Consider the following 11,733-nt stretch of genomic DNA (forward strand, 5'->3'; position numbering starts at 1 on the left):
TATATATAATGAAATTGCGAAAGATTTGCACGTGATGTAGCAAAATATAACCGCATTTGAGGTTGTTCAACACTCGGAAAGTCTTAAAATCATTCGTAGTAAAATTGACGAAATACTTATTTGGTCATTTGCTAAACATCTGTGTATAGTGACCCATTTCGAAGAATTTATTTAATGATGCAATTAATTTCATTTCTAACATAAAATAAACAATTGACAAATTTATATAAAATTCATAGAAAAACTTGTACGTTTTTCGTCGTTTACTTAACATTATGCATATAAGGGCCAATTCCAAATGGTTCAAATCCGGCCTTGGGTGTTGACTTTTCATTAAGTGACGGTTCCATAAAATCTAAAACTTCATCCCCCACCATGGTTAGAATAAGTTGGTCACTTCTACATAACCTGGGGCAGTATAGGACTAATGGGAGTCTTGGGCCAATGATAACTCTTTTCAATGATTTATATAATTTTTAACTTATTTCTAATATAAGATAAAAAAAAAAATTAAAATCGACGATGAAAATAAATAAAACGCCTAAAAGTTTTTCCTTTTGACCATATAATTATCGCTTGCAAAACATCTTTATATTATTAAAACTCATTTCAAAGCATGTAGGTAAGTATAATTAATGATTTTGAAGAATTAATTTTATATAAATTAAATTTCTAACCGAAGTTCATAAAATAAAAAAAAAATATCTTATACTATTTACTCGACACTATGATATTACTATTTTCGAAAATTTTATAATTTTTAACTTATTTCTAATCGATAATAAAAAATAAAATCGAGTATGAAAATATCTAATAATTTACCTTATAATAAAATTAATTTCATTTCTAAGATAAAACAATCAACGTTTATATAAAATTCGTAGAAAAACTGATACAATTTTCGTCGTTTACTTAACTTTGAAAGTCTTAAAATCATTCGTAGTAAAATTGACCAAATACTTACTTATTTCATATGTTATTCTTATAAAATAAGATTCACCAACATTTTAAATTAGATTTTCGGTTATATTCTATCTGTGTTATCATATCTGTATAAGCTCTTTGTTTCAAATACTGACTATTTCTTTGAAAATACATGTTTTGTTTTTTTCAATTCAACAGAAGACGAATGTGGTGAAGGTTCTTCATAATGAGCGTATCCAATACGAAGATTGCACTGTAAACTAATGTTATTTATTTTTTCAGAACGGGTGTCTTTTTCGATTAGAAACGGTAGTTTTTAAAGTACCTAATAGAAAAAAAAATCACTCGACTGAGTTATATTATTATAATACATTATTTTCTATTTAGACTTACAAAAAGTTCTATTAATATTATGTATGTAAAGTAAATGCGAATTAGGTATAAATTAAAGGAATCCATGAACTACTGATGCAGGTTATAGAAGGGGTCCCCAAGGATTATACCGAGGGAATTATCGTGCCAATACTAAAAAGAAAAGGAGACCTAACCAACTGCAACAACTACGGTGGAATATCCTTGCTTGGGGAAACTTATAAAGTTTTCTCAATTTGTTTATATAACAGAATGTTGATAAAGGAAACTGTAAATATCAAGGAGGCTTTTGCTATAATAGTTTCTCAATGGGATAAATCGTACTAAGAAAACGAATTAATGCAATTAAACAACCTGGAAGATCGTCGTTTCTGTCAGCACGGAACGCCATGCGTAATGAGAGAGAGATAAATGCTTTATTCATTCGTGCTGCCCAAATACATCGGATTGCTACATTATACAGCATACTAATCAATCCGTGATCGGACATACATAAATTACATATAATTACATGATATAATAAACAAGAAAGAATTTTTTTTTTTTCACAGTTTTCTTTTACAATCAATTCCAGTCTACACACTAAATACAAATATTTCAAGTTATTCCTTTTTTCTTTCCTCTTCTTGTCCCTTCCATTTCACAATTTTCATTTCATTTGATCGACAAATTCACTCTCCCGAATTCCCACTCTCAGATCCTCCTCAGTGATCCGCTAAACAAATTCACCATTAGACAGCAATGTGAGATCAAACCAGAGAAATACTAGTCACAGCAATAGATCAGTTTACAGTAAAACATAAATACATTTTACCTAAACAAAACAAATACGTAGATTTAAAGGAAAATATAATAAAAGGTTGGTTAAAAGAAATACTTGATTGGATAAATAAGTAAAAATAATAGTAATAATAAAATAATTTAATGAATAAATAAGTTAAAACACAAATCGACAGGTCCACCTATTAAAATAAATAAATAAAACTATGAATAATCTAGAGCTAATTCTCATGCAGGTGATGATGCATGAGTCCAAAATTATATTTTCCGCCAAGATCGTAATATCCCTTATGGTAAAACCTAGGCCTTCTAAGAAGCTCCTTGTTCTATCTGGTATTGTTCCGCGAGATCTAAACCAGAAGCCTCTCACGGTGAACTCTCTCCGAAGGTCTCGTGGATATAAGGAAAAGGCTGAAATGGGAATACAATCCAATCTCAAGGTTACGAAAAAATCCATTAATAAAAAAAAAATAGAAGTCTCCAAAACTATCCTCTTGAACAGCCCAGATGAATCTTTACAAAGTGTCGGAAAATAAAGAGTTGTTAACTATTTTTGTTCTCTTTTGAATCGCAACCCAGAACATATTCTTCATTATTTAAAATTATACGGTCAATTATTTATATATATGGAAAAAAATATTTGTTCATATAACAAAGAAAATGTTTATGGTAGCCTAAGAAAAGTTTTCTTAAGTTATAAGTACAGTTTTCACGCGACAAAATTATCATCATAAAAATTATTTTCTTGAGGAAAGATGCCCGACCGACCGCCGCCACCCTCCAATGTAATGAAGAAGGGGCGCAAAAACGTTTTGGTCTTGGAGCGTCCTAACTTTTAATCTGCTTAAAGTAACATTAAAACCCCACTGCTGTTCATCCGAACCTTAATCTGGCTCTCTATGGTGTCCCAAGTCTTATTATTCGATGATCATGTGTAGTCAAATATGTTCATTATTCATGGTGTATTTACTCTATAAAAATGAGCCATTTATTCCTGAAAAAGAAAAAAATAATGACTAAGTAAACAGATATTTTCAGATTATATAACAATAGAGATAAGCCTTATCAAACACAATAAAATAAGAATATTGCATTGAGAACTAACTTATCTTCCAAATCCACAGAACTGTCACCCTGCGGAGCGCCCTGGAACTCTCAGTCATCGCCGGCTGCTCCTACCTGGAGGTGTCCGCTTCCTCTTCGGCGATGGACCGAGGAGGAATCCCCTTGGCCTTCGCTGCGGTGGCCAGCAAGGCCAAACCCGTCTCACCCCTGAGGGCTGCCATCCGGGCCCTGGCGGCACTCCTATCCTACAGGAAGGTCTACCACTACCGCAGGACTAGCGAGATGAAGTGGAAGTGAAGCCAGGAGTGTTGTACATAGGCTGTGTATATTGGAGTGTCCGTTATGGCGCGCATGTGTCGTTGAAGATGTTAATTTAAAGCTTTTACCAGTATTTTAGTCAAATATAAAAATGTGAACTTATAAGCTCATTTTCTTGTTATTGTGTTCACCAAAATTAATGTTTTAGAAGTTAACATATAAGACTATAAAAAGCTTAAACATTTTCAATTTTTTGACAGTATAAATCCCCCAAAATCATGTTTAAATCATAGTAGTTACAAACATGTTTGGGGAGCGGGGTAGCTCTGTGAATAAGGCACTTTGCCTCTCACTGCAAGGACCCATGTTCGAATCCGGCAGATTTATTCTGTTACAGTAGCTGTGGGTACATAAGACCTCCTGAGGCCTACACAACCACTATAAAGTAGGTATAGTAGATGTACCATGAGTTTACCTGTAGGTAACAGAGGGTGAGAAGGGTAAATCAAATATATTAAATTAAGAAAAAATCTACATATTTGTTTTTATTTAAACATGGTATTGACTCATAAAATGCATCTAAATGAATGTTAATACAATAAATAATTCATTTAAAAAGGGAATCATAAATTGTAAATAATTATTAAACCAAGATTAAAATAAAAACTTTGAACCCCTCTATTTGTATTCACCCAAAACTACTTTAAAAAATAAATTATATAGAGATATAGTAATTAAGCAATATCTAATTTCCCGTAACATTTTCCCTTTTTCATTCAGATATATAATATGACATAAATATATATAGATTCAGGAAAATGAATGCCCTGTATATGTATATATTAATATCCTGGGTATTTATTTGCTACTAAAAAGTGGAGGGTAAGAGAAAGAGAAATAAAAGCTTTAAGCTTTGCTATGTAAAAATATTTATTATTTATATAATTTTTTTTTATACATATTCCCTTATTATTGTACTATGTATTTGTATGTTTGAAATTTTGTTAGGGTATATAGTCTGTCAACATCTTTGAGAAATAATTGTATTGGTTTGACAAGGTTTTAACTGCTAGAACCTTAAAGTAAACTTAAATATCATAATTTTCTATTACATTTCCCTAGAACTATGCTTAACTAGTAGCTTTTCAATTTTTCAATTGATAGCACTGAAATTATTAAACAGCTTTGTAATTAGTAATTTATAAGGGAAAACACAATTTCGCTAATTGGAATCTTGTCCGACCAAAGCAACGACAATTAATTACAAAATACCCCGGTGAAAATGTCAGTTTATATAACACCTTTGTAATGATGTACTGGCAATATTACTTAATCAGTTTCAGTATCGAAACATGTATGCAATATTTTGTTACGGCATCTATTATAATGTACCACACAGAAGATTAACAATTGTGACAGTACTCATAGTATTGTCAGTATTTTGAAATTGTCCATACACGATCTGTATTTGTATTTCGCAACGCAACGCTAGTGTTTTTTTTCATAAATCAAAAGGTCAAAAACAATATAATGCTATCAAACTGTACTTTACCAGTTAAATACAAAAAAAAAAAAAAAAAAAAAAAAAAAAAAAAAAAGATGAACAAAACAATAGATACTACAAAGTAAAAAAATATATATATTTAATGTTTTAAAATTTTATTATTAACAGGGAACGAAATGAAAGATTTGAACAAATGATGAAAAAGAGAAAAATTCTAATATTAAAAAATACTAACGTTAAAATATTCGGACAATTAAAAATTTTGTCATTTAGAATTCTTTTTATTTTTCATTTATTGTAATTTCATCTCGCTCCATCTCGTACAATTATTTTTTGTAAATTCATGATATAATGTATAATTCAAGTTTATTAGCACAAAAATTAACTCCATAGCGTAGCCTTTACTAGACTATACCACTTTAGCTGGACTTATATCAACACCTTATTATGACACAAGGCAATCAAAGGGAGAAGACTCAGTGAAGTATATATAATTAATTTCAGGTATTATACATGTACGAAGCATTTTTAATTTCTTCAAAACTTAAGATTCAAAATTGTCGCTTTCTGTGAGAATGATACATAAACAATGTTATAATATACATATAATTTGTTTTCTATGTTGTCTGTCCAAAATTGCTAAGTTTTGAAAATTTAATGTATATATTTTTTCAAATCAATATTCAGAGGAAAGTCATCACACTTAAACAAACACACATTAAAAGAAAGAAAACTCTCACGTTGTTCAGATTTTTTTATAATTTGCAATCATTCATGCAGGGTGATGAAAAACAAAACAAAAAATATAAGCGTTTTATCCAAAGAACCGAACGAAAAAAAAAATAATATGAAGGGTCTCGAAAATGTACATAACATAATGATGTCAAAAGAAGGAGTATAAATAAAGTTTTTAGAGATCGAAATAAATATTTATATTATAACTATCCAACTCTTTAATGTTAGAAAAAAATGAACTAAATTACTAGCATTTTATGAAAATAATAAAATGAAATTACCAGAAAAAAATAAAGAAATGAATAAAAAAGAGAAAATCGTATACATTTTTTTTTAAAAATATATTTTCTTTATCGTGGAATCCAGCCTCGTTACTGGTTTTAGATAATGTCTCTGAAATTAATTGAGCAATAGATTTAGTCCCCATAAGCTTCTAATTAACAAGTAAATAGAGAGAAAGAAATACTGTATTTAAGGGTTGCTACATTACACAGCATACTGATCAATCCGTGAATGGACAAATATAAGTTACATATTTTTACATGATACAATATAATATATAATAGATACATAACATTTTTTTTTCTTCCACAGTTTTCTTTTACAATTAATATCAGTCTACAAACTAACTACAAGTTTTTCAATTTATTCCTTTTTTTTTTTTTCTTTCCTTTTTATTTCACAACCCTTATTTCATTTGATCAACAAATCCCCCTAAATAACAAATATTAAAATATTTAAAATAATAAAAAATAATAACTAAAATACCTTTAACTATAACAACTTTATACTAAACAGCACCAGTTTAGAACATGTAATCTATGTTACATTTTTTTGCGATAAAGTATTTTAAAGAAAAAACTTAACCTAAGGGAAAATTTTAAAATTTATAATAATTATTTTATCCCAATAAGGTTTAACTTACAATTTAATAATTTATGAGGTAAATATAGATTAAAAAAAAAAAAAACACTGTTATTTTTGGTTCTCTAACACTAATATTATAATTCAGTAACAGTAGCTAGGTCAGTTGCTATAGCATTGCCAATTCGATAACAACCTGTGTCAGGTCAAATGCAACCGATGCCAAATCAAATGCAACCTTTTCCAAGTCAAACGGAACCCTTACGAAATCAGTCCAACTCAATTGCAACTCAGCATAATCCATTCCAGGGCCAAAAAAATGATTCAAAGATATTAGATAAATTTTATTTACTAATGTAAATTAAACTCTGATAACCAATCAAACAGAATATTATTTTTCTTTTAAAAGCGGTACATATTCTTAAAATAACTAGGAATTTATTGAACTATTTTATTTTTCTATTTAAGGTTAAGCATGACTAGTTTTATAAGTAATATTAAATTGACATATAATTCTACTATCAACTAATAATTATGATATTTATCTGGGACGATTATTTGTTGATCATATGTGATTTAAGAAGATGATCCGGTTGGTTATAAACAAAGGTAAAAAAAAAATACTAGAAAAACCATTATTAGTAACAGACGTTTCGCCCAACTTTGTAGGACTTCGTCAGGGCTTAATGGGAACAAGATACGATCGTTTAAACACTTAACGTACACACAAATCTTCCCATTTAATTCTGCACTCCTACTATTTATCTTTTTTAGTGAATCTTATAATGAACAACAAATATTTATTGTGGTTATTAATAATGAACAGTAACTAATACCAACAGGCAATTAAATTGTTCTGTATCAAATCCCACACATTTATAAAAATATAATTTTGAAGTACACTAAATAAATTGACGATCAACGGAACCTCCTGAAAAAAAGATGGACTTCCAACAGGTTTAACCATTGGACAAAGCCTAATTTCTTCACAAGTTAATGTAATTTCTAAATAATCAGTCAAAAAAATTTGGTTAATAGGAGAAGTAAATACCAAGAAATTGATTTCAAATAATAAAGTTTTGATACGAACTGAACTTAAATATTATCTAAGATATGACGAATCATGAATAGTTTAAAATAAATTTTGATCAACTATTTTCCTATTTTTTAAATTCATATTTGTTTTTAAAATTCCCGCATCCAATCCTTACAATCCAAAATCCTTGATGCTCCTTATTACGTTACAAATAAACTCATTCACAATGACCTTAACATCCCATTCGTTGCAGAATTGGCCCAAAACAGATATGCGTCTTTTCATTCCAAACTCCTTAACCATCCTAACCCATTAATTCTTAATCTTTCATCTTTAACAATCCCTGATAATCCTCCGAGGCGTCTAAAAAGAAGATGGCCACGGGACCTTCTAATTTTAATTAGTGTTTGAAGTACCACCGATGGGTGGTTCCTACCCAAGATTTTCAAGTGTATATGAAACATACAATATATTTACTTATTGTATTATTTTGTACAGTTGTAAATTTCATTAAATAAATGGAAAAAAAAAAACATCTGGTTTGTTTGAATGTGGTATGATGTCAGTGAAACTTGTCCAGAGTCTTCAGTTCTAGCACTCATTGGAAGCCGGTAATGTATAAGTATTATAGAAGTGTCGCTAACATTGTACCTTGTAGAATTCCTGGAAAATAAATATGACCGCTGGAACATACATGTGCCAAGCTAGAATGAGAAATAAAACTACAAATCAAAATAAAATTCCTATTTTAAGTACACTCCACAATACAATATATACATATATCTTAATCATTATTGTTATTAATATTTTATTTTATTAATGCAGTTAAGAAATAAATATAACCTGTGCAGATGGGTATTGCAAAATGTTGGGGAAAGTACTAGACTTGTAAGGAGCCTATAGGCACTTCAATAAGACGAGAGACCTACTTCAATATTGCACGCTCTAAGTCCCGAGCCATTAAGCCCCCGGCACTTGTCTTTCAGTCTCGAAACCTTTAGTGTGCCACCAAGTATCCTTTAGTAGTTCCTACGAATGATTCTTACTAATGTTTAGTTCAGTTGTTTTCTTAGTGACCTTAACAAATATTGTAACACTTATTACAACAGTTCATATGGAATATATATATTCATGATTTTTTACTATATTGTATATGAATATATCATATATATAAAAACATAGTTTTTTGGAAAAGGAATTTTCATAACTAATTATTAAATTAAGAATTATACATAGAAATATTACATACAATCGTTTTATAAGCATGTTCTACATAACTGTAATAACGAATAAAAAGGTAAGTGTGTTTTTTCCTCTGACCATTCATTCTAGGATTATTTTGTTCTAGCAGCGGTCTGTTTCTGGTTTGCATTGAATATATTTATTTTTAGTGATGCTACTTGTGTCTCGTGCGTTTATGAGATTGGAGTAACACAAATTTCAATTTTGAACAAATGACTTTTTTATTAATGGCCTGTTTTTGTTATTCATCTATAGTAATAATTTCTGTTAGGTTTAGTAGCCTGTTTTGTATTGACTGAACCTCAATATAAATATATATATAATAGTTTAGATATAACATTTATCCGCAAATTCTCCTCCTTGGAATAACCGTGAGAGACAATTTTTAAATGAATATATGGTTATCCGGTGTTATTTTCAGAAACTTCCTAAGCTGGAGATATGATACATTTTTTTTTTTATTAACATTGTCTACAAACAAAAAATATTGCCAAGCCTGTAAGGTATATGATTTTTTTTTAACTACACAAAGAGTTATTGTAATTGATCAAACTAGTAAATCGCTTAAAATTAAGGTTTTAAACCCTTTTGAAACTCCAATTGATTTACCAACAATTGGAATTTACTAATAAATCCAAAGCATTATTTCAAAAACATCATGACAATAAGCCAATAAAAGCTTTAATTTTTTCATGTTTTATTGTAAAAGTAAACTATAAATCTTAGTATTAACTAAAGTTCATACAAAAAAAAAAAAAAAAAACTAAAAAACAGCCAAGGTGAAATGTAAAAATGAGAAGCAATGAAAAACACTTTAAAAAAAAAAAAAAACACTTACGAAATTGGTGGAACCATGAGACCCCTGTTTTTTTTTGGCCATTGAATCATCACTGATATGTATTGGACACATTTGGTTTCATATTTTTCCACGTCAAAATTTCCTGGAGAGTAAAAATAACAATAATAATATTCTTTATTTATCATGGGACTGATCCCTATAGAATAATATCACAGGTGTCAGAATAAGGCTTTAGAGTCTTGGAGTAAAATAAAAAAAAAAAATAAATAAAAATGAAATTATAAACCATCATAAGTATAATTATAATTATGAATTTGTTAAGATAAAAATAATTAACAAAATATATAAATTTAAAACAGAACAAATAAAATAAAACTAAATATCATATTATGATAGGTGACTAACATTTAATTAAAAAAAAATTTAATACAAGTAAACTAAAAATAATAAACAAAAAGGTACAATCAATGTTAATATACATATTTAAAAGTTTAAACAAAAATCAAAATTATCAAATACAGAAGATAAATGAATAAATAAACCACAATAAAAGGTAATCACAAAATAAATCCTTTAACAAATAATAAATCTTAAGGATATAATTCCAATACAATGAAGTATTATTTCTCACTCTATATATTTTTTTAAAAATCTTATATTCAAGAAAATATTCACCTAATTATCATTTATTTAATTTAATAGGCAAACGAAAAAGGTATTTTTTTTTTATCCTAATTCAAAGCTGATAGATAAGTGATAGGTCACACTTCTTTCAATGGACGCCTACCATATGACATATTTATATAAGCGTTAAATCCAATGGTGAAGGAGAATTTCTTATAGTGCAAACTTGACACACTTCTTAAAAAAAAAAAAAAAAAAGTATTGTTAAAATTCCCGACCAAGGTAAATTTTATTCCCCGAATGCTTTCCCAAAGGTTGCTCCCTGGAGGCCTTGATCTATAACTCTCCACAAACTCGGTAACGCGAGGATCTTTCATGATTAGAACCTTGTACCTAATCTTCCGTTACACACCTTCAACTTTACGGTAACTTGCCAAGTTATAAGATGCAAATTCGGCCGGTGTTCTATAGCCTCTAATACTGTAGGATATCTAAGGAGGAGGTTCTGGGGTAACACGAGCTGAACAACTTAGCTTTAAACGGACAATATGAGTACATGCTGAGTATGACAAGTAGAACTTATAATACACCTGTAAATAAATAGTTAACTAAAGTAAATAAATAACATAATACATAATTAAAGCCAATAAAATAAAAATGGTTTGGGTTATAGAATCAGAAGCTTATTTAGGGAAAAAGCACAAAACGTTTTAGACATATTTAGTATTTGTAAATTATTTTATTTTATTAATTTTTGGATAGTTCTCAACAATGTAAATATTTCATATATCACTAACAATAGTTGCAAAAAACCAAACTGATCCAAAACAAAACAGTAATATGCCAAATAAAAATATATTCTGCTCGTGTCTGGAGGTGTATACATATACTTGGTGAATATATTTCCTCAAATGTACAAAACTTGTTTATTTTATTTTTTAATCAAGCTTATAAATCGTTCCTTTCTTCATTAGTTATATTTTATGTTTATTTACATTATTAAATTGCACCATTATTTTTATTATTTTTTTTTTTAAATTTTATTACTATTTAAAATTATAAATATATAAAAAAAACATTTATCTCACTGTATCATAGAAAAGGTATTGGCACCTTAAGATGTACCACGTATCAATTATAGCGTTCTAGTAATCTGTATATAGTACTAAATAAAAATAACAAAAAAAAAAAACCTATAGGTTTGTCATAGTTCTTTTTTTTAAAATATCTATGTCCCCAAAGAAGATAGAGCAAGAAGATCTTTAATTCACACTTCATGAAAGATTTATCAACACTTTTCAAGCAAAATAATGGTTCATACCTTAATCTCAATTTATTAATTATTAATAAAAACTTTACATATAAATAAAAATAAGGAGAAGATGGTTGGGGGTGCGGTCAATGAAACACAAATAAGTATGACTAACTTATTTTAGTGTGCCGACGTTTCGGCTAGAGTTTCTAGCCTTCTTCAGGGCTAAAAACAAAACAAGATAACAACCACAGTAAGTATAGAAAAATAAAAAATAT

General features: G+C 28.6%; 1 protein-coding gene across 1 annotated transcript in view; it reads left to right on the top strand.

Moving 5' to 3' along the window:
• LOC106680045 (ras-like protein family member 11B) overlaps window positions 1-3,956 on the top strand; it is a 43,165-nt gene extending 39,209 nt beyond the window's left edge. Inside the window, exon 5 of the mRNA XM_014419507.2 lies at window positions 3,201-3,956. Within this exon, the coding sequence (XP_014274993.1) occupies window positions 3,201-3,438 (238 nt within the window). The 3' untranslated portion in view covers window positions 3,439-3,956. The remainder of the gene's footprint in view (window positions 1-3,200) is intronic.
• The last annotated feature ends 7,777 nt before the right edge of the window (window positions 3,957-11,733 follow it).

This window comes from Halyomorpha halys, unplaced genomic scaffold (assembly GCF_000696795.3).
Source record: "Halyomorpha halys isolate HHAL.00 unplaced genomic scaffold, Hhal_1.1 Scaffold15.1, whole genome shotgun sequence".
Lineage (NCBI taxonomy): Eukaryota > Metazoa > Arthropoda > Insecta > Hemiptera > Pentatomidae > Halyomorpha > Halyomorpha halys.